The 26,851-nt window shown below is 36.5% G+C and overlaps 1 protein-coding gene across 1 annotated transcript in view; it reads right to left on the reverse strand.

Annotated features, from left to right (window-relative positions):
- Positions 1–2,464: 2,464 nt before the first annotated feature.
- LOC121422707 overlaps positions 2,465–26,851 on the reverse strand; it is a 42,271-nt gene continuing 17,884 nt past the window's right edge. The window contains exons 4-5 of the mRNA XM_041617876.1: positions 13,141–13,225; positions 2,465–4,536 (exon numbers count right to left, since the gene is read on the reverse strand). Of these exons, the coding sequence (XP_041473810.1) occupies positions 3,337–4,536; positions 13,141–13,225 (1,285 nt within the window). The 3' untranslated portion in view covers positions 2,465–3,336. The remainder of the gene's footprint in view (positions 4,537–13,140; positions 13,226–26,851) is intronic.

Consider the following 26,851-nt stretch of genomic DNA (forward strand, 5'->3'; position numbering starts at 1 on the left):
AATATTTCGTAATCTCTGGCACTTAATTAGCACGGAACCGATGTTCCTCCTCACCAAATGTCGATAAAGACCCTAAAAGCTATTCTTTGTCATTTGGCAGGCTTTATCAATATATTTACGCTGTGCTTAAGTCCTCCGTATGTCGTTGTGCAGAAACGCCATATTCAAATGACATTTCAAACTTACCATTACATACAACAAGTCCGTTTAACACTCAAAGATCCCCCTTCTCAACTTAACAATCAAAACTTCATTGCACGAGCACCATGTCATTCAAAATAGTTCTTGGCATAATTCGTTCACTTTACAAAAATATATCTTTTCATAAACTTGCCTTTTCCATTTTCAAAACTCGTCGTATCTTCAAAATACCTTCAGCTGCACACTATAAAAATAAACAAGAATATAATGACAATTCGAATCGTTTTCAGTTTCATTTTCTTTACCAAAAACCTGATAAAATATCGATGTATCACCAATGTATTTTAAGGCTACTTATTTTATTATGAAAACGATATGCAAGATAGAGAATCATTTTTTTTCAAATCCAATGTTATATTTACAACGATTGATTGTTATTTTTCATTTTATCGCACTGTGTTATTTATTCATTTATTTACATTGACAATCAAATGAGATTCACATTTCAAACATTGAAAATATAACTAAAAGAAACTTTGATCTACAGGTAATTTCAATTGAGACACGTGATAAGGTATTGGTAAAAAAATATCATAGGCAATTGTAAAGTCTTTTTTGTTAATTTTTTTCTGTACACTATTTTCATTTTACAACATTTTTTTCGTAGTTGAATTGACAAATATATCAAGTAAAAGTTTACGGAAATGTGAGAATACGTTTTTATTCACTTCCAAATTTGAAACAATTAAAAACACATAATTTTCTACATAACGACAGTACTGCTCTGGATTATATTTGCTTGAATTCTAATCCTTATTTCAAGGTTATCAATCAATAAATTCATTTGTATGCACTGCAATCAACGATTCGCATCTAGAAATATTGACAACTGTTGTAAAGGTATCGGACTAGACCATAGGGTTAACCCTATAATTTGAAGAAAATAAAGAAGACAAATATATCTTACATATTCCTTGAAGTGTTCAATGCGTTATACCGCTCTGGCGATACATAACTTTCTATGAATCACAGTAAACTACATATATCCAAGTATACGTTTTAAATTTCCTCCTGGCTTAGACTACAACATCAATTTTTATCATTTTCCCACCTTCTCAAAAAACACCCGTAATTAGCAATCCAAATACTTTCTTCTTTGGTTGAAAAGCAATTCTCCTGTAGCACTTATCCAAACATATATTTACATGTAATTCAAGAAACATGTACAATTTTATTCACCAAGCTTTCGAAATCTTTCTCACCTTCGTAATTGACAACCTTTGATATGTAAAAGAGCAATATGTATTTTTCGCATTTACTACGCGGAAACTCTCTAAAACGGATCGATTCCTTTGAAAATGCAATTGAAATCACAATGGAGAGCTGGGAAGCTTTTGTCGATAGTTGGTGGACTGGGAAAGCAGATCATCCGCAGATTTGCACCGGACGAACAATAGAAAATATGTCGTCCATAGTCAAGAGATTCCGATGCTGTCCCAATATTTCGACAAAAGCCCCTCAGCCCTCCAATGTGATTTGACTTTCATCAAAGAAATTGGTGGGTTGTAGAGATTCCCCGTAGTAAATGCGAAAAGTCCGGATATTGTATTTACAAACGCGATAACAACGATGAGGACTGTACGTTACTAGACGAAAACGTTTCCGAGAGCGATAACTACTACAACAGAATTCGGTCAAGCATGCGTGTATAGGTAATGTTTCCCGCACACAAGGTAGACAGGGTAATTGTTGTCTCGTTCTCTTCACCATAAACAGCAACGTATTGAACTAAAGTTTTGAGGGGGCAGAAATGGCGTATGGGGCAACATTTCTCAAAAGCTGCGATTTAGTAAGCAAAACGTTTGACCTTTTTAAATACAAAAGTCTAATTTTGTGTTAGATTTCGACATAATAATCAGGATATAATGTCATACTTCACTTCGCTTCCTTTCCTTTTCTTTATTTTTCGGTATTTTTTGTCCTTGGTGGTAAAAACATTTTGAGTCCGTGGCCCACGAAGCCCACCATCTGTACGCAAGAAACCAACTTTATGTTGTCTGACATAACGCCATTCAGGATTTTCGCAACCACAGACGTAGACGCTTTGTGGAACATTTAGAATCTATTGACAAAGACCGTTCATGGCAAAACAGTCTTTGTCGCAAGTCGGTGAATAAAAACCACAGTATCTTGTCCGTGACTCCGGACAGACGACATAATTTGCAATTTTTCGTCAGATCCGGGGGAGCGTTTCATGAAAGGACTTGTCAGACATTTTATCCGACAAGTCCGGTTTTATCAGACAGTTACTATAGTAACAGTGCTTCTCAACCAATCAGAATCCAGGAAAGTTGTCAGATCTGACAACTTGTCGGACGAAAATATTGATGAAACGCCCTCCGGATCTTAGGATGATCTGCTCTCCCGGTTCACCATTTTTCGACAAAGACCTCTCAGCTGTTCATTGTGATTTGACGGGCATTTTCAATGCATTTACTATGTTCTAGAATCCGTCTTGTTGCAATGGCGAAAACTTCGTATTAAAGGTATACGGGGAAGTTAGTGTAACCGCATGCGTGAAAGAAAATATTGATTTGATTGACCAGTTTTCCCTCAATAAATCCTGTTCTAGTATTAATGTTCTCGGGAACGTTACGTTATTTCCGAAGTGTAAATGTGCTTTGGCAATGTCATTTGATAAACAGTTGTTTATCCCTTTCGGTACATTCTTGAAATATGCGCTATAATCCTCCGTTTTATAAACTTTTCAGTTTTCCCGAATCAAAAAATAATAGTTTTGGCAAACATCATTTCAAATTACTCTTACGCTGTTGGAAATTACACCTATTGTGAACCCCATAGAACTATTAGTCTTTTACCATCTATTCCCACTTCTCTTTTCAAAATTGCACCGTATAAGCCTAATTTCATTAAAAATTATCATTCATCGAGGCAGTTAACAAGACTCTCTGAAGTGATAGAGGGGAATGCCGATCTACGTCTTGATACAACTTGGAATGTACGAAGGAAATGTTGAGCTAATCATCAAACATATAATACTCGTCTTATAAATAAACGATGGAATGAAAGGTAGAATATCAGAGATGCGCTGTCGTTCTTCATATTCAGATGAATCCTCAATCAATGGTAATCTTTGGTAATGATTATCGTAGTTGGCTCCAGAAAGAACGCCCGCTAATGAATATTCATATCCATGACGAATTCACTATTGTTGTTTGAATCCACAAAACCTTCGTCGATGAGTTCCGTCTTTATTTCGAAAGAACCCATTTCATTACCATTAGAGCCTTCGACATTTGAGTTTTTCAAATAGCTTTTGCTGGTCGTATCTGGCCATCTCTTGGTGCCCTGATTCGTGTAGGCGGTCATTGTGACGTCATCGTGTGATTTTGTCGACTGGCGCTGTTCTGAATCCGAGATTTGGTTGGAATACGCGGCAGAGTCATGGTACATCACCTCCATGGGTGACGAAACGTATTGAGAAAACAAGGTCGTGTTTTCATCTTCCGCCATCTCTTCTACAACCCTTGGGTCATTGTCATTCGTGCTGTTGTAAAGCGTGGTAAATGACGTCATCATCTGCCTAATGCCCACACTTTGACTTGTCGCCTCTAGCGATTGTTGAGCGTCATCGACTCCTTCGCAGTTCTTCCCGCCATCCGTCGTCGCACACAATTCAAGCTGTTGCACCTCGCCATCAATCAAAACCCCTTCCTCCGCTACTTCTTCACCGATTTCTTCCTCACTTCCTTTTCTTTCTTCGCCAACCTTGCACTCCGACATTGACAAATCCGTTGACGTCGATATCACGTGATCATAAACTTGTGTCTTATCGTCTGTCGGTGTATCCATTTCCATGTTTTCTCCCGGTTTACCCGCGCTCTCGGTCGTTGAATCGATGTTATCATACCTCCAGCTCAATTTGAACTTGATCCTGCGTAGGCAGTCCAACTCGGGTTTGTACGTTTCTGCGATTGGCGGGGTCTTCCGTTCTTTCTGTTGGTAAATGTCGTCGCTCGTCAAATTTCTTGTCAAGTGCTCTTGGCTGCTCTCCTGACCTTTATCGACAATTGGAGGAGAGGCAGAGTTATTCTTTGCAGGCGTGAAATGAGTTGGTGCCCGATGATGCGGACTGGGTTTCGAGACGTGGCCAGCGCTCGGCGTTTTGCGAGATGAGTTTCGGCGGTGTGCTTTAATGCGGCGAGGAGGTTTTGTGCTTGTGGAGGATAGTCGGTTGGACTTTTGAAGGCGATGTTGATGATGATGTTGTTGCTGGTTGTGGTAGTGGTTGTGCTGATGAGTTGGGCGCGATTCCTCACCTTGCAGTAATCTGTATACAGATGCTTTCTCATTGTTCAACGTCTGTTCTTGTCCCTGTAGTTTAAAGAAAATAAAAGGAAGAAACAACAAATTAAATTTAAATTGATTATTCAACAAAGAAGAATTAAGAATGACAAAGAGAAAGAGAGAGAAAAAAAAAGAGAGAAGGGTGCGAGAGGGAGAAAAGAGTGAAATTCAGCATCACTAACACCACTCTAGGGATATTTGTTGGAATATTAAAAAACAAACACATTCAATAGGCCTATACCGAAAAATGAGTTCACATCTTACCAAGACGAATAACGAAATATCTATTGTCTCGCCGGAGAAACAGTTTATGCTAATGTGATTGAAAATAGAGAATTGTATTTATCAGGATCAGGGCCTCGTCCCACAAAGAGCCATGATAGGTTCAAATTAAACTGAAATTGCGATTCATCTAAATCCTTCTTTAACTATACACAGATTTAAATCAATTACACTATGAGTTTACGGATCTCACCGACATCTGAATATTGCATCAAGATTGAGCAATTCAGGTGGCTTTTAACATTATCTATTGCTCTGGGGCTGCCTTTCTAGCGAACTTTCACCTCTTTCAGACCTGGGCCCCGTCTTACAAAGAGTTGCGATGATCCAATCAATCGCAACTATGGAAAGCCAGCAAAGTCAACATATAAAATGCATATTTATTTTTAATAATTCTAGATATGAAAGTATATCCATAAATTCATTGATTTCTGGACAATTTGGCGTGATCACCTTTGTTTACAAAGGACATTGTGCAAATTTCCTGTAGAAAAAATTATGGCACTGATGGATTTCCGTAGAGTTACGATTGATGGGATCAATCGTTACTCTTGTTTAAACCGGCCCATGGAGAGTGTTTCATAATGTAACTTGTCTGTGATTGTCACTGACAAATTTGCTCTTAACCAATCAGGCGCAAGGATTCCGGTAGCTTATAACAGCAGTCAGTTCGTGAAATTCTCCCCCGATCCCTAGTCGATGAGAAGACAAACAATCTGGTTATACTTTAATGACTATACTCCGGCCATGGCGACCGGAGATGAACGAGCTCAGAAAATTGGGCACTTAGTCAAAATCTTCAATTCAGACACGCCTGCCGCCATTAAAACACCCACGCTGCGAGCAATATTATACAGCTAATGGGGTGTCTCAATATGAAAATCATTTTAAAATGTCAATTTTTCTCTCCCAATGGTTTAACCCTTTTTGTTTCATGTCCCCGCTGACTACATACATATAATTCTTAGTTGCTATGTATTGCGCGAAGTATTACATTGTTTTTCTCAACACATTTTGTAAAGTCTCATGTATCAGGGGACTAGTGTGGGTGCTAGTAGCCATGCAAACAATACAGGCGATGTGGGTTAAAGGCGGCATATGTTTTCATCGTTCGCTTTCTATTGACGCAGGCATAGGACCAAGGGATGTGCAATAACACACCGCGTTCACAATCACACACCAAACACTCTATAATTCGATCGTATCGGCAGCCGCCCCATTCATTAAGCCATGCACCTGCGATAGCAACCGATAGCATTTTCACGCGCGCCTTGACACGACTAACCCCCACGCATCCGCCACGATGTTTATGTGGAGCATGGCCGAATCAATTTGTCGAGTGTAGGCGTTCATTTTGAGGAGCTTGCTTGCCAATTTTTTCCCCGATCTTTTTATGCCTCGATCTCTCGTCGTATAATGGAAAGAGGGTCGAAATGTCGAATCAACTCCGGTAAATAAATGCAATCGATAGGGGAATGAATTGCTCCTATTGTTAGGTTGTCATGGCATTATCCATCATCCAGAGAATGATTTCCTAGAGAGAAGTTTGAAGACAACAAGCTTTTCAATAGTGTAGCATCACGTGACAGAAACACTAGAAAAGGGTAACAATCTCATCATTTCAATGAATCATATTCTCTGGAGTAGGGTATGAAAGTTTAAAAGTTGAATTAGGATAATGCCATGGTCACATTTGTTCTACGGCGGCCGTACGGCGAGTCGAAAACAGCCGTTTTAACATTTTTTGTCCAACTACAAATAGGTGGTTTGAATCAAAATTGATAAAACGGCTGTTTTTGACTCGCCTTACGGCCGCCGTAGAACAGATGTGACCATGGTATAAGGGTATCTTCTTTGACATACCGTTAGCAGGATTTCATTAAGCTAACCCTACTGGAAGGAACAGTGTCGCAGTGTGTGTACCACAGTGGGTTCACAGTGTGAAACACAATGTGAAATCACCTTCACACTGTTGTATTTGAGCATTTCAACAGTGTGAATAACATATTCACATAGTCGACCATGTGAACACTCTGGCCCGTATTCTGAAGTCAGGTTCAACTTAGACCACGGTCTAACTCTGTGCTAAAATCATGGGAAGCCAAAAGTGCTAAATTTTTTTATCAAGTTGTATGTTTCTTATGTTTACTCTGCTTTTTCCTGATTCATCTATGGTGACGGCAATCATCTATTTGTACTTCATAGACAATTACAAATGATATGGGTATCAATTGAGCTGAAATATTATATCTCTACTGTTTTATGTGATTTATGTAACAATTGGCTGTCCATACTTAAACCACAACTTTAAACCTGGGTTTAAGTTAAACTCGACTTCAGAATACGGGCCACTGTTAACTGTCACACTGTCGAGGTGTCCACAGTGTGAAAATATCTTTACACTGTTGACTTTGAATATTTAAACAGTGTGAATAATATTTGCACATAATCCTCCATGTGAACACACTACTCTGGGCAACATGTCATCCCCAAATGTCCCCTAAGATCAGTTTTAATGTCCATATCGAAGATTATGTTAATACTTTATCTTTCTCTCAATAATTTGCCATATATCATGCATTCAGCAAAGGCATGGCAACGAAAACTGCATTACCAATAAGAATATATGGTTCCTGTCTTGCAAAGGGTTTCGATTAATCCGATCAACCATAACTATGGAAAGCCGCCAACGTCAACATATAAAATGCATGATTGTTCAAAATATGTTCTAGATAATGATGTATATTCATTGATTCATCTTTTTAAAGAAATCTTAGTGTGCTTCGCTTTGTTTACACTGCTTGAAATTTCCTGTGGACAATATTATGATATTGATGGATTTCCATACAGTTGAGGTTGATTGGATCAATCGTAACTCATTGCAAGACAGGGCCCAGACCACTACCACAGGGCCACTCTAGTTGAATCTTTGAAGAAGGCTTGTAGCCGAAACCTAAGAAATACATGGTGCGAGTCTTGCAAGGCTCTTTTATCACCCCCCCAAACACTAATCAATATCTGACCAATTTGGACAATGATATTTCGAATTATTGGGTTGTAAATTTTACCAGTTGTCGGCTATTTCTTGTGTAATGTTTGTCAAACTCAAATATTATTTAACAGTTGGTAGGCTCTCATACGAACGTTGGACAAACCTTTACCAATATATATATATATTTTTTTTTCTTTGGCAGTATATTTTACCAGGCATCGTCAAATTTTCTCCATGTTGGTAATAGACTGTTGGTTGACTAACAGAAAAATGGTTGGGTAATCCTTTACATACATAAATATTTGGCGGACCATTAACCACAAAACATACGGCGTTCGAATCTCCTCGCCACCTTAATGCCTTATGGAAAGAAGACAATAATTTTCCATATTTGATCCAGGTGAAGTGAAAGGTAAAGAGATAGCTCGATTGATTATTCATATTACCCTCATGCTGAAAGCAGGGGACATGTATTCTGCTGTAGAACTAGATGTCCAACCGAATTATATTTGATGGATTAAACCTTTACATTCAATGGAAAAGTTTAATGTACTGATTGCCCAAATTGAAAAGCCTTCATAATTTTTTTATTTCACAGATTATGAAGGCTTTCAACTTTGGACAATCAGAATATCACTGAGGAGAAGCCTACAACAATACAGTTTTTTTTAATTAATTTTTTGTTCTAGAAAATATACGTCTTTAGACACCCTCTGGAATAACTGAGGAAATGCTCTTGATTTGTTTCATTCAGCTGATCTACAAAAATTAGTTTATAGATATTTAAATGGCAAGTTGAAAAGAAGACGCATTTTAACCCAATAAAGAAGGTTGATATAATGATAATAATAATAATAATAATATAGGATATTTATATTGCGCACATTTCCACCTTGTTAGGTGCTCAAGGCGCTCCTATATTACCCGGCTAAGCTAGGCGTTCATAGCGCACACAGCTTCTTAAGGAATTACTTCCTACCGGTACCCATGGTATGGATACTCATGTGTTCGTGAAAACGGATGCTGATCATAAAATTACTGTTTTGATTGACAAAGAATAGCAAATATCAATGGGGAAACGGAAATGTTGAGCTAATGACCTTTGAACCTCGTGCTAAGCTTAAAAAAATATCAATACGAAAAGTATATCCCCTAAGCTCATCCAGGGTAACGTTCCATCAATATTTTTGTCCGACAAGTTGTCAGATATGACAACTTGTCTTGATTATCATTGGCTGAGAGGCTCTGCTACCATAGTAACTATCGGATGTAACAGTACTTGCCACATAAAACATCTAAGTCATTTCATGAAACGGCCCTCTGGTCCTGTCAACCATGACAAAGCCAAAGTGCCAAATAATTCTCTCCACCCGCCAATGTGGCATAGCACGCACTTGAGTAAAATGTCATTCTAAGCATGCTAAGTGGGTAGGAAGCCTCATGCCTAGCAATACACTGCGTGATTCTCACATGCTGATGGCTGCAATACCCGCCACCAGGTCAGCTTTGGCAACCAGCCAACTTCTCCATCCACCCTTCACCCAAAAGAGACGAAGGCAATAACAAGCTAGCAGTAAACAGGGTTATAATTATAACTTTTTCTCTATCATGTATGTGTGATTTATACTTTTTTGTACTCATTTTTAGCCAGCAATTCATGCCCGCCTGACCGCTAACTCCTCCCTCTACCCATTCCCCCTGTCTTTTTCTTTTCCCTACCATTTTCAAGCCCTTATTGTTTATGTTTTCTTGGTATTGTACATAATTATGTCTATAGGCGTATCCCGCCACAAGATTTTGCTTCCCAGGACCTAGACCTCCTTATATAATCACAACTTGCATATTATTTATATTCTATATGGCTTACTGATTTGTATGAATTTAGGTGTACAAATAATGAATGAATTCGCGGAATGAAAGAAAATACATGCTTATATCAAATGAAAATTGTTGTTTTAAAGTATAATTTACACAAATCCAACATTATCCGTTTCAGAATATATCCAATTATTTATAGCATAAAAGATGCACCCACTTAACTAAGCCATTTTAAGATTTGGCGCCGCGACAATGGCGCCATTATTTAATGTGTATAAATAGCAGTGCATCCAGCGTGCGCGTGTTCGGTAGCTGCTGAGCCTGATGGTAATCAGTCCCATCTTGACTCTCTGACGGATTATCAAGCGCTAGACCTTTCGTAACGTGGCTTTTTTGTTTTGTTTACCAAACCCTGCGTGTATTTATGCATTGCTGTTATATTTAGAAGATGCCTTATCACTTGCTCCATCAGGTTTATGGCTCCTCAAAAGTGCAATATTGATCTGTCACTAATGTTTGTTTGATGTTCGCTTAAAGCCATAAATCCATTGAGTAAAATCAGAATGATTACTCCATTGATGCACATAAGACGACGCAGGCCGCTTTTATCATCCATCTCCATGATATACACGGGATATTACATAAATCATGTCAGGCATATGCAACGCATTTGGACCATATGAAAAATAACCCCCTTCATGCAAGTTAGCCTCGCCCTCCTCTCCCCGTCTTACAAAGAGTCGCGGTTGATCCAATCAATGACAACTATGGACGGCCAGCAACGTCAACATCTATTTTGAATGTTTTTTTTATAAAAATATTTTCTATCTATGATGTATTTTCATGCATTCATTGTTTTCTTGAAAATTGACTATGCTTCTCTTTGTTTACAAAGGACATTGTGCAAATTTAGAAAATGTGCAAATGTAGAATAAAATATGACATTGATGGATTTCCATAGAGTTACGATTAATTGGATCAATTGTAACTCTTTGTAAGACGGGGCCCAGTACTTTGCCACGTGCATCACATCAGTGAAAACACTCGTGTGAAGTTTGTCCAGAGTTGCTTTTTCCGTCCGAGCCAAACAAATTAGGGTAATTGCATGGAACATAAAAAGCAGCCGTCCAATTGTGTTTAATCGAAGGACATTTCCTTTTTGTATAATTATACTGCTCAGACATTATACCCACTAAGGCGTGTTCGTAATGTCAGATGACAAAATAGGCACCAGTAACCAGTGATAAGTTCTCTTAGAAATTAATATGCAATTGGCATACTATATATTTTGCCCCTCTGGGAAATTACAGTTTAATTTGATTTGGATTTTTTTCATCAAAAACATTTTTCTTTTCTTCAAAACTCTCTTCAGCTACGCTACATAAAAAATGTAAATTAGTCAATTTACATTAGCCTATCTTCGTTCAATTCTTTTGCACTAATTCCTTTCTTCGTAAAATTTCGCATATTGTAAACTCTGTAGCTTTATCAGTAGTATGATACTCTTTAATTGGGTGCGCGAATATATGCTTCACCTTCTTTCCCTATTATTTCTCTCCATCTCTTCCCCTCCCTATCTCACAAACCATCTCACTCTTTCTCCCCCCTCTCTCTCTTTCTCTCTCTCTCCTCTCTTTCTATCCCTCGACTTCTGATCTTTATAAATTGACGAGGAACCTAACAGAGACCTATTACAATAGGTGACTGAATTGGACCACTTTATATCACATTATAAGAGATAATTAATGATTTTAAAGAGAAATGCCAGTAGTTGCAGTAAACACTGATTTCATAAGAAAGTATAAAACCAGGCTTAATAGTCAGTATATTATCGAGGATCTAGATCTGGTACAGTTACATAAACTTAACTTTGTGAAATCCTGAAATCTACGCTGAAAAATGTTCACACTGAAGATCACCAACACAGATAGGCACAAGTGGAACAGTGTATTATCATTGCTGGAATAAAGACCCGACGGAAGTGACCGAATCCGCGCTTATTTTGCTTATTTCTCAGCAATTACACAATTTCTTCCAGAATCCTTTGGCACATATTTTTCATTCATGGAAACAGACACTTGGGTGGTCATTATATTAGATTCTTTAAAAAAGTCATTTTGAGAACGTTACCAATACTGGAATTTATCTTTAAAATGAAATAATGATCATAATGATAAAACGATTATGAATTTTACACTAAGAAAATGTTGGAGAGTAAATTAGACAGAGGAAGGGGGTCGGGAAGATATAGATGCAAAGAGAGATAAAGATTCGAGGAAAAGGGAAATAAGTAGAGATGGATTGAGAAAAAAGGAAAGAGAGAGGGGAAGGTGAAAGTTACAATTTAATACATGCATGTAAAAAGAAAGAAGAGAAGGGGGTGGTAGAGCATTATAGTTTCCATAAATAATGCGCGATTCATTGTTCTTGTTTCTATGACTACATAACGTCAGCCTGTGTTTATTTTCTTGCCATCCACTAATAACAGAGGATACAATAGAAGAACCCGGTGCAAATTTGATAGATTAGGTTAAAATGCTTCTAGTCTTAAAACACCCGTCACGTATAATATGTTTCTGATTGTTAAAATGCATCTATCAATTATATAAGAAAAGAGAGAGATATATATAAGCTGGCTTCATTCATTAAGTATTTTAAGCGAACTTGTCACCAATTTTTAACTGAATAATATCAACTTTCATAAATGTAGATTATTGCTGCATTAGAACTTGCCGACAGGTTTGGATTCTATGTTGATAAATCTCTTCTATGGCAACGAGGTAACAATAATTACACCAAGAGGAAAGACGAAAATACTCTTTGTTGCTAAGCAGTTACATGCCTGACTATTATTTAACGTAGCTATACAAGCTTGGGATATGGGATGCAAAAAGAACGAATTATGAATTGTGTTGAATAAACAATAATGACTGGATATAAACAGTATATCTATTTCTCTGTATCTTTACAGAGAAAATTGATTTGACTGATGTAGATCCCGATAGTGATACAAGTCATGGGATATTATCGATAACAATAAGCAGGATCGATAAAAATATGGGGGGGGGGGTTGCATTATTTGAGAAAGACTTGAGCAATTGAGTGGTAAACGATTTATATGGCAGCGTCTCAATCAGAAATGTAAGGCCAAAAGTTACGATATCTTGTAGTTTATGTCGGGTGTCTGTAAATGTGTGTGTGGTAGAAAAACAACGCGTGTGTGTGTGCGTACATGGAGGGTGCGGGAATGATGTTTGCTGGTTTTTCAAGTGGGTTCAGGTAGCTGTAATAGCATGAAGGTTGGTTGGCTGTGAAGTTATGTGTGTGTCGGGGTTGTGAGGGTGTGTGTGTGTATGTATGCGTGAAGAGGGGGCGAATGAGGTGTATGTGTGCGTGGGGTACATTTACGCGTGTGTGCGAGTGTATGTTTTGCTGCGGGGGCGCACGAGTTACATTTTATAGCACCGTTCGGCGTAGTGTCATATGAAAAAAAGGTATTCTCCTTTTCCAATGAACATGGCAAATCATTTGAAACTTACCAGGAAAACCGGCTCAGGAATAAGCTGAGAGTACTTCTTGGTGGTAGTCCTTCCACTTCTTAAACTTACACGTCGAATACGATGCCTGGATAGAGAAAGATGAAGAGAGAAAGAAAGTAAGAAAGAAGGAGAGATATGGGTCATTCTACAATTAAAACAAGCATGTTTTACAAAAATATCTTGACTAGATGTTCGTTATCACAAAATTCCCTAATTACACCAACTGTCGATCTGCCAAGAAATGATTCAAATAAATAATCAAATATTCTGTGTAAATTCAAAAGTGTTCTCAAAATACAACTCCTCAACGAATATAATGTCTACATTATATTTGCAGTACATAGGCTTTAATTTTGTTGTAAATGTTTTGGAATAGTAAATAATATATGGCATTATATGCACTTTGAACTATACTTAAAGATAATTTGCCATTACCTCTCAATATCGAAATGTAAATAAACAGATTTCAAGCACATGTCAAACGCATGTTTTATTCCATATGGAAAAACCCGTGACTGATAAAAAACGCTCTTTGCTATATGTTTTTATGACATCGCCAGGTTTATTTGTACCTATTCATGGAATTTTAAATGGGTAGCTCTCATTTCCCAAATAAACTGTAACTGAACCTAAAATAATAATAATATTCTTGATAATCTAAGTCGCGAATCATTAATCTGCACGTATGCCCTAAATGACACTCTGTTCCACTAAAACCTATTATCAATTATTGCTTGGAGGCCATTATGTGCATGTATCTTGATTATTGATTATCTTGATTATCTTTATTATTATCTTCTAAATCATGTAAATAGGCCTTATATTTTGTTATAAATCGACTTTCTCGTTTTATACATCGCTTCTCTGGTGCTTGTCCTTAATCATGTACATTTCTTTTGTTTATCATATATGCAAACTCGAAGATAAAAATGTTAAATACGAATGTTAAATAAATATTAGAAATGCATTATTTATCAGTTTCCTCCCTCTCCGTTTCCCCTTCATTCTATCTCCCCCTTCTTTCACCCTCTCCCCTTCTCTCTTCACCTCTCTCCTCCTCAACCTCATAATCATCTGTTCGGAATAAATATACAGTGATTGAAATTTAACCCGATTTATTCATGGCTTCCGAAGAAAAATTGTAACGAGGCCATAGAGGAGAGCATTAGAGTGGATCAGGTTAATAAGCTTCCTGCTCTCATCATGAGGGGTTAATATCTCCGGGCATTAGCCTCATAATAATGGATCTGATTGGTCAGAGACCGTGGGATATTTCTCACGTGATCAGTTGCAAAAGTACAATATCAAGAATGAAGGAATGTACATTTAAATGGATATAAGCACTTACTTTCAAATTTCTCAACGGAAAGTTATAAATGAAGTGGATACACTCCGTCATAACAAAATAGTTTCATCTAGCATTGACTATTGAAAATTATGAATAAAATCAGGATTAATCACGTGGTCATACTTTCATGTACATTTCTCTGCATTGCAATACAGTACAATGCAATATCCGAAGTTGCCCATATTTTATTTTCGGGAATGGAATGCATCTGATTACAAAGTAATCTCTAATGGATCTCATTAGACCTCTTCAATTCTCATTTGTTAAAAATCCATCTCAGTATAGTATTGGGTATAGAGTATTCAAATCTCAAGAGATGCTGCATAGTACAACATGGTATATAATGTAATTAGCACTAATAACATTGCTCTTACAATGACAATATCGGCCACAGTCACACGGCAGAATCAGTCCAAAATTACATGGAACTTGCCTACCTTATTTTGCAAATATATATATACATTCATTAATACATTACATACACATAATGTGCAACGTCGATCAGTTAATCGATTTGGACTTTTATGATACGATTTTCATTTCCTGCACATCAAAATTACGTAAGTTTTATTCAATAAGAAAGACATAATTAAATCTGATTTCTGTCAAAGATTTCTGTCAACTCTTAATTTCTTTTTATCTTGTTAACGTCATTCTCTTCTTCCTACTCACTGTCTCTATTTCTTTACATTTCTACCCAACCCCATTTTTCCGAATACACATACACTGCAAAAACACCGGCCCGGAATCTATTATGTCCACACCAGACAAGTGTTAAACCACCCCAGTTTGGTTTCGGTCTGACACTAGATACATGTAGGTGTTTACACAGCACCAATTAGAATTAAAACAGCATGGATTTTATTCCAAACTGGTGTTTCAATACTTCTCTGGTGTGGACGTACATGTATATTGATTCAGGGCTGGTGTTAAATCAACACCGGAGTTTTTGCAGTGTACATATATATTCATTTACCTCAATATCCCCCTTTCTGTTTACGCCAGGCAGTAAACTCCACAATTAGTTTGATAGAATGACAATCAAAACACAAAAAAGAAAACAAAAAAAGAAAATCATAATACTATAGCAAATCTAAAAGAGAATAATTCCAAGGTGACCTGATCGAAAGCTTATGAAACACGAGAACCCCTTTGCATTCGTCAATAGGTGATGTTATGTGCATGTAAACTAGCATATCAGTTTCGACTTGCCAGCATGCGGAGAAAATATTTTCATTTCCCATCGGGCAGTGTCCCATATGTTACACAAGGCCGTTAAATCCAATGCATGTTAATTGAATGCATTCCTGGGATGTGCCCCGCCAGCTGTGTCTCGCATCCACGGCCGCGGTAACCACCCACTCGCATTGCGATCAAATCGGACGTTATTCTCTCAACATCAATATCCGGCTCATCGGCTAACCCTTCATCCACATTCCATTGAACCGGCATATCTGTCAATGACGGTTTCATTTAATGACGTCATGAGATTGAACCACTTAGCAGCTGCTCAAATCACCATTGGCAAAAATGGGTTCGTTCGTCTACGTAAGATGTTAACATATTATTTTATGAAAAAAGATATCAGATGAGAGAAATTTGATGTAATCGAATAAGATGAGGCAAACAAATGAAATTAGTATTAGATGTAATGATGTGAACGGATAAAAATTTATTTCGCCTTAAAAAAAGCTTTTGTACCTTGATCGCTCTCAATCTTGTATCTTTTTTCCGAATTCCACATTGCTAAACATCAAGTATAAGTGATTTGTCTAATAAATTGACTAACATGTAAAGGAGATAAAATTATACCCGATATTTCAGTATTATCGTTATAATTGATGTGAATTCAGCTTGACACATCGGTGTGATGCAGAGTGAACTACAGACTTAAATTGTGTGGCGTAAAATAAACACTTAGGACTAATCGTATTTGATTGACATATGTCTTTAAAAACTCAATTATTACCACGGTCATTGTCACGATGCCAAAGTTACCGTAGGTCTTAATGAAATTGGCCCCAGAGATTTTTGTTTGTATTTGTATTTTATTTATTTAATCACGGTTAAAAAGCCTGCTTTCAGCTAGAAGCTGCTTTTCAGCAAGGCCGTGGACAAATGATAAAAACTAATAATATCAACATAAAATAAGCATACAAAACTAAGAACGAAAAACAAAATACATCAAAGCATGGGTAAAATACAATCAGCCAAAATGGAATTGGAGTATATCATTAAAATCATTTATGGAAAATCATGTGATAGGCAAAAATACAACTACAAAAACCTGACAAATGCCCATATGTAATGAGCACATTAATTGTATGGTAAATAGACACACATTTAATACGATGAAGCTGTTCTGTTCTGAGTATCATAATTGAATTATTTTTCGCAAGAATAGCTGCAATTAAAAAGGCACAATGTATTTTTTTTTAAATACCCGGTTTTTTTATTCTTGTCTCGAGGCTGACTAAGCCTCTAAATAATTTCTCCCAAGATTAATAAAGAAATGCATTCATTATCTGGTACTTAAGATCTTCAAACGTGTTGGTAATTTTGATGTTTATGTCTTATGGAGGAAACGATATTTTCACGCTTTATTAATCCATTTAGTTACATAATTATAGCTTTCAATAAAAATTCTGCACTGCATCCATCATGTTTTTTTTTGGTAAAATTTCCTGTTGCTTTTTTCTGAAAAGACTTGGGAACGATCGGAAGGGATGGGTTATAACAAATTTAGTATTCTGGTATAACTGTAATGCAATGAGATAACTAATGGAACTTGTACTTCTTCTTGTTTGATTGGCTTTATCTTGGCAACCAGTCAGAATTGAAAGTTAATATCCTAGCCTTTTATCGAAGTCAATTTCAATAGTCCCATTTAACATTCTTGTGAGTTTTTGCTCATTTATGTTTTTCTTTATTCTTTTAATCCTTTCCTTTCCTTTTCCTTTTTTCTTTTCTCTGCTCCTTTTTTAAACAAAGCCGTTAAGGCCTTTTTAAATGGCACGTTCTTTCTTCCACTTCTAGTTCATTTTGGCGGATAATGTGATTATCATATATGTGTTGCAAATATCTTTTAAGGTACGATAATACGCCAGTGGCGGACTGTACCAGACTGGAAGAAGAAATGAAATAGATGAAACCAACAAACGACGTCTTAAAGGACCGATTATCTTTTTATAACAAAGATAGTAATCAGCGAACCTTTAAAAATCTCGTTCAATGACCTGTAAAATGCCTCTGACGTACATTGTAGAAGTTCGAATCACTTTAATTGAAACAAGAAAAAATCAATCAAACAGAGATGAGTTCGTCTTGAGCCAGCGAAGTGATTATCTTCCCAGTTGTGAATAATCCCCTGCAATTCATGATATTATCAGCTGCCTGAGCACTGCTGTTTCCTAAAACAACCACCCATCACTGACGTTATATCGAGATAAAGCTTTGTTGTAATAACAATAAAATGTCTTAAAACAAATCAGGCATTGATATTTGAATGTATAATCAAAGAGTACATTCGCTTTCATGTAAAAAAAAGAACAGCAGTGAATCCAAAGCATAAAATCATGATCGATAGACTTCCCTCCGTGAATTTGCATTCTTCAAAGATTAAAAAAAATACAGACGGTATGATTTTTTTTCTCTTATTTGTCAGATTTGTGTAAGATAAACAAGGAGAGCTTGACAAAGCGGATCAAGCAGGTGTCATATTCATAGCTATTATGTAATCCAAAAAAGTTTTCTATCTGATAATTCATTTCAGATTGGTAAATTAGATAAGTAAAATAACTATTTGTTTTGAAAGAAGAAGTAGGCGTTTGCTGACCTCTCATCAATATATTAAAAGAAGTGAAAATGACAATAGTACATATAACCGAGGACATGTGATAGTAATCCTTAATCCGACCTTTTCCCCTAGTATAAGATGTGTTATTTAACAAAGCACGAAAAGACCGTTTACATTGGGAACACGGTTCATTCACATCCATATTTGGCTGAATAATAGCATGGTAAAAGGTCCGGCCAAGCAGCCCCCGTCTGAAATTACATCCCTTCAACGTCATTTTTAGGAGTCTATGGATGAAAATAAACTTATTTGCGATACCCTGAGGCTATGACGCAAACAAGTGGTAGAAGAGTTTCAGCAGGTTATTTGGGCGTGGGTAGGTACCGGATATTCGTATGGACCGACCGGTCATTTTATTTATCAGTCAATGGCTATAAAAGGAGATTTGTTTTGAACGAAATGTCATTCATATGAAAGAAAATCTCCTGTGAGATGCTGTTTGTTTTTGTAATTTGATATAGGTTTGGCGTAATGAGGCCAACCATGATGTATTAGAGCAAAATTTCCAAGAAGTCACGAGGCACGAGCAAGCAAACAAATTTTTCGATCCTCTGAATATGAAGAGCAAATTTTGTGAAAGATGTTGACAATATGATGAATTATTGTTTCTGGTTTTATGAAAAAAATCCACTAATCGCAGGAAATTGGGCTGGATTGCATAGGATTTACAAAATATAACAATACAATGATTAAATGATATAGCTATCAGGAAGAGATGACCAGAGTACAGAGTAAAAGGGAAAAGAAGATTCAACAGAGTAGGAGATATTATAACCATTTTTTATCGGTTATGATATTTGTGTATTTATAGGGCCCCGGCTATAAGCAGTTTTGCTTCTTAGGGGTCCTGACCATTAAGTAACTTGTAACCTGTTATATTTTGTATTAGTTTGTTGGTATCATGTCATTTCTGTAAACATTTTGATGTTTTTTTTAATGGTAAATAAATTGAATTGAAATTGAAATTGAATTGAGATGAGGTAGATAACAAGGGGTAAGGAAGATATACGAAGGACGAAAAATAGATGCAGAAATACAATATAAAATTCTAATTTATACCAGGGGGGGGGGGTGAAGAGCGAAACATAGCTCATTAAACAAAGAAGGGTGTATATTAAAAGATAAGCATACGGTAATGATATGTAAATTATTTTTGCAATGTTTCCAAAACTAAAGATAGATTTATACAGTTTAAAAAGTTTTATAATGTAGACAAGAAATGTTAGAGTACAAACAAAAATAAGGAAAGCGGCAGTGGCTGAAGAACATTGTATAGACTCTCAAAAGTGAAAATAATGTAAGTGCCGGCGAACCCCTTTAGGAGTGGATGCGAGATTTTACCGATATATTGTATCAGTTTTAATAAGAAAAAATTATTTCGCTCTTTTTCATTCCTGGTGGTTGAATTTTATTGACAGCATAGCCCCAAGGTCTCCCCCATCCGCACGCCATAGGAAGTTTCGTAATAGAATTTCTTTTAAAATGAGAGCTCTATTAAACTGAAAATAAAAAACGTATATCATTATTGCAATGAAAAAAATAGCTTTCAGAATTCCAAAATATATGATATTCCTTAAATGTTCAGGACAATCACTTACATGTATTATTACAGGTCTTATATAAATGACAGGAATGTTATATTCATACGCAAGGAAATATAATGCACTTTGAAATTGGATGTCACGACAATACATAAAAATAATAACATGGCTCTAGAAATTATAATAACAGCAAGCACTACGAGGTCAAGTTAGCAATAGTCCTGGAAATTTAACGACCGATTTGTATGACATTTGTCATTAATTAATTTTGAAGGGGTGGGGTAAATATTTTAAAGTGAGAATATATGGTCATATCTACCACGTCCATAACGAGAACATTCTCCTTTCGGTCTTATTTGCATTACGAAAGGTATAATTTGAGGAAAGAAATTGGGTAACATGAACCCCCTCCCTGTGTTCTGACATGTGTTTAAATGGAAGGAGTTTAATTTACTTCTTCAAATATGTTTTTCCGGAAAAGAAAAAAAGACGCAACTTAATCGGTATAGTTTATTCAACCCACAAGAGAACTTTTTCAAGAAAATATTCGTGTCGTGATAGAATATCGAATACTCCCCTATCATCCAAGTCTCACTGCTCATGTCGAGAATATGAACACATATCGATAGAATGCGCCGACGCCATTAACCAGCATGCCCCAGCCACATTGGCGAAAGGACCTCCAGACCAACCTTATCTATTACGGTATTTCCAACGACATACCATTAGTCGATCTGGAAATAGTCTCATTGGTATGACTGTCGTATTGACCATATTCACTTTCACGCCACCCCCTCCCAACATTATTGCGGACGAAGAGAACCCGGATGCGGTTTTCCCCATCTTGTCCTGCATGCAGTGCAATGAACCTATACCTGACGATATAATTTTATAACTTTATTTTCCCATTTCAAGCTTATAAATCTGTGCGAAGAAAATAAACCCAGACTGCTACGAAAATAGAATGATCGTATCCCTCTATTATAACACAGAGATCTGTGGTATACTGTTATTATAACATATATGCCAGCATTTTACCAAGGCAAAGGGGGAAATTGATATACTGTATAAGGAAATCCATCCTCAAGAGACTGTGTTAGCGATATTGTATCCGTACATATCTGCCTCGGGATTTGGTGACGGTCTACGTCGGCAGTTGAGGGCATTGCGTGTGTGATTTGTAAGAGTACATTCAATTTCAATAAATCTCCACCGGTAAATTGAGAAATATTGATGCACTACACAATGGCAGGACAAACAAGACTTGTTTGCGACCACGTATGGTGTTTGATTGACAAGAAAGACGAGAGAATTCTCAAGCGACTGAAGAGGCTCGCGTGTCCCATTTTCACCCTCCTCAGCTCAGGCTATCTCTCACGTAAACAATTTTTTTTTTTGGTAATGTAATGAAGAGAGTCATATTCTTAACACGAATCAAGTATCATAGGTGCGACAAAGAAAGCATTATATCTATGAAATAGGACATTCGGACTTCGTAGGATTATAAAATGCATCTATACTATATTATTACAAATCTACTGATAAATATTTTACCAGTAGGGGTTTCTGATATCACACAAAACCTCTTTACAATTTATAAAATATAGTCGACACTATAGTGCTTTTGTAATCAAATGCATTCTTTAAGAAATATGGTGGTTATTAGGCCCTTGGTTTGACCAACACACTGCTAGAAAATTTATCCTTAAAATAAAAAAAGTTCCTGCAGTATAGTCTCGAGAACACCTGTAATATTACCAATCTTACATGATATCATGAAAATTAACAGAAAATTGGTATTTGGTGTATGGAACCTTACAAATTTCCTGAAATGAAACACCCTTTTCCTCTTTTTACACAGACCTGTTCTGTTAAATTGTAGAAAAAATCCTGTTTTATGAATTTACAGAATGATTCTGTTATTGCTTTTTGCAAAATCTTGTGTTTTCCTGTAAAATCAGGTTTTTTTTTTAAACAGTACATGTTGGCCTTGTGAGGATCTTTAGAGAAGCATAATGGATGAATCGCAGAAACACGTCAAGTAAAGCATAAAATCTATAAAAATAGGAAAATCGGACTTCTTAAGATAAAATCTAATATTTTGTATGTTTGTTTAAATCGACAATACACTTTTATATTGCTTTTATATCACTTGCACTTTTGAAAAAATATCATATCAATCCCTCTGTGTTGACCATTTTTGGGCTTATGAAGGTTCTTCATAGGAGCATAAAATGATAAATCAACATTTAGAACTACCATTGGTAAGAGTGGTTATTTTGTAGTTCTTGAAAATGGAAAGATCCCCAATTGATACAATTTTTCAGACTTTCCACACTGCTAAAAAACGCCAGAAGATTAAAAAGGACAGTGAATCATTCTATAACAGGAAATGTTTTGCAATTTAACACAGTGGGTCTATTTTTTTAATATGACAGGATACTCCATTAACAAATTTTCTGTAATTATACATAATATTAGATAGCCAAGACAGATAGCCAAGCGCGATTGGTCAATTGCGCGTCACGTGATATGATCGAAATCCGTGTATTTTCCCAGCCGGTCCACCTTCGATGAATATATTGACCAACCGGTCCGTGAATATATTTTTTCTACGCGTATGGCGCCCTATTGGAGATTAGATGTTACCAACTACACGGAAATAAATATGTGGGACTAAAGTATCTGGACTGGACTCTAAGATCTAGGGCTAGGCCTAAAACAAACTAGATTTGATTAGAAAAGGGCCATTCACTGCATTAGAGTAGTAGTAGACTAAAGTTACATCTAGATCTATACCAGTTCCATCAATCACTGTGACTATCAGAAAACAACAGGCTGCGCGCATCGTTAGGCCATTTTTATCTTCATCATTAAAGGCTATCTAATATAACAGATATTGACTGATGGGATGTGTAAAAAAATTCTTTGGACCGCCTAAAGGATTAATATTTTCCCTCGTGATCATATTTTCCCTCAGCGCTGCGCGCTTCGGGGAAAATATAACCCCTCGGGAAAATATAAATCCGGCGGTCCAAAGAATGTTTATATTACACACCACATTAGTCAATATCTGTATAATGTAAGATTACATGTGTTCTTGAGACTCTGCTGCAGGAGTTTATCGGTTTTAAGGAGGAATTCTCTATAAGTACACTGTGTCCCCTATAATTAATTGATAATTTCACATTTCGCATCATGACTATGCCTGCGAAAAAAAGAGATACGAGACAAAGTGCATTCTCTTAGTGTGATTCATTGACTTAATTCTCACCATCAAGGTTAGGGGGTTCGAACTTCGGCCATGCATCTTGTGAAATTAAACTGTGAAAAGATATCTGATAACCTAAGGTTGTAATGATACGTTATACATCTCAGGAATGAGAGCATTTAGGCTGATTTAACCTCCTACTTTACAGAATAACGCTGTTAAAGTGATTGGTTAACATTGGTTTGACTTTTCAAAAATCTGAGCTAGAAGGTCACACTTGTAACCTGTGTCTGTGATATGTTCCAAAATGAATCCCAGAAAAATTGCGTTCGAAAATGACTATTTAGCCTTCAAAAATTGAAATATAAAGTGACCGGAAACACCATCTTAATTTCATCCCATACAATAATGTGTACTATTTAGGTGTCTATAAGACGCCTATTTACAAAATCGGGGTTTGCCTTGTAGTTTTAGCTTTTCATTCTCAAGAATGGTTGTTTTCAGGGTTTATTAGTTCTAATACATGCACTTGTACACATGTTTCATCTTGGTTTGAGAATTTTTTAAATCAGCTGCTCACAAAGTTAAACAATACCTTTAAGATTCTGAAAAAAGGCGAAAGAAATGTGATGCTTGATAATGCGGTGTATCGGCATTTATCGAGGCCAGCCTGCAGCGAGGAAATTGAAATACTGGCGATTCGTGTTTTTCTTGAATGCAGATTCTCATCTATCATCTCGCATTGCCCTTGGCGTCCTGTTTTCCTGGAAGGAACTTAAGATGACGGTGAATCCGGCTATTATACAAGCCTCGCATCGATTTTTGGCGCCTTTCAATAGCTTTTTGACGCATGTATGCGTATTAGATAACTCAAGTGCTCTAAAATGGTGTCCGCGTACCCCAATTCTACACATTACGCTCCAAGCGTGTGTGCGTGATGTACCGGTGCGTGCATCCGATGATGTGCGAGCAATGATGGTGTATGCTTCGCGGTGTGGGTATCTATCCCTGTCACTTCTATCCTTCCGATTTGGCGCTTAGAAAGGTCATCAGATGCCTCCAGTAGGAACTTGATCATTAGATTAACTGGTCGAGAATGCATACCGTTGTATCACTCATCGGTTTCGGTCGACATTATCGGAATCGGTTGGAATCTGCAAACTGATCGAGTTTGAATAAACAGTAATATAGCAAATGATGAAAAAGATCACGTCGTTGATCTGTGAGTATCAGCACGCAGTATTAGGGATGGGAGTGTCATACTGCGGCTGTGATATTATTAATATATATTCATGATATTTCGTTGATGATAAATGGTGACTCGAGTCGATGAAAATGATAGTTGCGCTTATGCATCCTCTGGCGATAAGAGTTGTACTAATTCAGCCATTATTATTACTATTACGGTTTTTTAGTCTTGACATTAAGCCTCCGATGCAATGCCAAGAGATTAGATACGTGACTCGCCTCCATAGGTCTCTATAATACCGCCCACGTAAGGTTGAATAGCACTAGTACATTCATTGCCACGGTCGTCATAAAATTACCAAGATTTGACAATCATATTAACTTCTAATTCGGCACGTCTTGCTTCATAATATAGCTTTGCAGGTACATCTACCAGTACATATTAGCTTAAGCATCAGTTTCAGGTTTTCACCCGAGGTCTTCCACGAGAAAATTCACTAAGTGAACAACTAATTTTTATTCAAAATTATATCAAGTACACCAAAGACGTACAATAGAATTATCTAATTCAATAAAACCATTACTAAATTAAGGTCAGTATCCATTCCACGAACCTCTGATCGATTGAAGTTGGAAAAGATAATAACCAAAATCTACCAGCACGTTAGTAATTGCTACAGATCAAATATTCTACGAGAGCATTATTCACTGAAATCATATATGAAAACGAGTGAGCCAAACCAACAACTAAATCCATACATCCGTAACTCATAATGTACATGTATACAAATTTGGGCGGAAGCTACATGACTTCTACACTCGAAAAAAAACATTTACAATAGTTCTTCTGGTTTTTGACGAAAATGTCGTAGAAGAAAATTCTTACTGTTGGTTTTTACCAGAGAATGGCTCAAGAACGACTGGAAGAGACACATGGTAAGCCAACGAATATATCAGAACTACTCCCATAAACTAGTGTTGAAACATGGAAATGCTGAGGGATTTTTTTTTCTGAAATAAACACATATTTATGACTTTTGGTAATAAATATTGCCAAAATACACCAAAGATGGAATTCAATAATTACCCCTATTATCACTATCTATTACCAAGTAATACTTTACTTCAAGAACAGCTCCAGAATGTCACTATAATATTATTTGCTCATGTATTTCAATGCAACGTGATATTAAACCAGAAACTTTAAAGTGAGATTAAGAGGAAATGAGATTTGAAATACCGCACTGAAACAGAATTCTATTTGCATCTTCATAAATACGAATATCTTTAAAATAAAAAGGGATGTGACTTTATCATATATCCTAGATGGTTTAAACAATAATTGTGTGTTGTTCCGACAGAAGGATTCCGACATTAAAATAGATATTTTCTTCATTAAAGAGGGGAATATTTATCTTAAAATGCGAATTTATATAAAGCACCCCCACACTTCCCCATCATCGTCGGCTCATTATTTAACTTCCCATAAAAAATATTTTTCAAGCCACTTTATCTCCCTCATTGCCAAATTCATACCACTTTTGAAATAGAATCCTTGCCAATACTAACATGCAAACTCCGGATCATTTTGTCTTGATGAAAACTGAAAACTAATCCGAGATGAATATAAATGCATTGCGGTTGGATGTAATGGGCGGATGACGTACGAGCGGGTCAAATCCATGCTTTATTATACTTACAGATCACACGTGGGCAGCTGATCGATGTTAAAGGGGGTTAAAATGAAAGGAAATGGCGTAGCGATTATTTATCCCAGTCGGTTTACTTGAGAAGGACGACAGACGGAGTCCATTGGGGAAAGCAATTTTGTCGATATTAAATGCTAACGTGAAATTTTAATAGCTAGCCCTGAGCAATGAATATTGTTTTGGAGACGTTTTATGAATAAACCAATCTCATACTTTATTCTCTTGGTTTACATAGAGAATAGTTGACTACTAAAGTGATCGATGATTTGAAACGTTGCAGATTTATTTAACCTAATACTGCCTTGAATATTTTAATTAAATTTCAAAGAAAGAAATGGCAGGTCCGTCAGATCAGTCAGTGAGTTAACCCAAACAGTTCTACTGAAAGATTATCTTGCCAATTATCCTCATTATACGGTCCCATTCCATCACTTTTGTGTATGGTCATGATGTTTGATCATGAGTACGTGGGCTACTAACGACCAAGATGGGACAATCATTTACAAATATCTCTGCCTCCAAGTAAAACTGGAAGACTCAATGACGCGCGAAAACGCCGGATCGACGTTCATCCTAAAAAAAAAACAACGAATGAATTCCATGAAAATTGCATGACCCGGATGCATTTCATCGATGATTATTCAACAATCCAATTTCAGTTCTGTTAAATTGTTTTTTTAGTTAGATAAGAGTTAGTTACTGAAATCGTAGATGCTACAAGTATAATTCTGTATAATTATGTCCATGTTATTTAATGTCCTTTTATTGTGATTATATTACCTTGCGAATTTACTTCTGTACAGGAAGATAGACAAGTGTATAGCGGACACAATAAATGAAATTAAATGTGAACAAAAT

This window comes from Lytechinus variegatus, chromosome 10 (assembly GCF_018143015.1).
Source record: "Lytechinus variegatus isolate NC3 chromosome 10, Lvar_3.0, whole genome shotgun sequence".
NCBI classification, from domain to species: Eukaryota; Metazoa; Echinodermata; class Echinoidea; order Temnopleuroida; family Toxopneustidae; genus Lytechinus; species Lytechinus variegatus.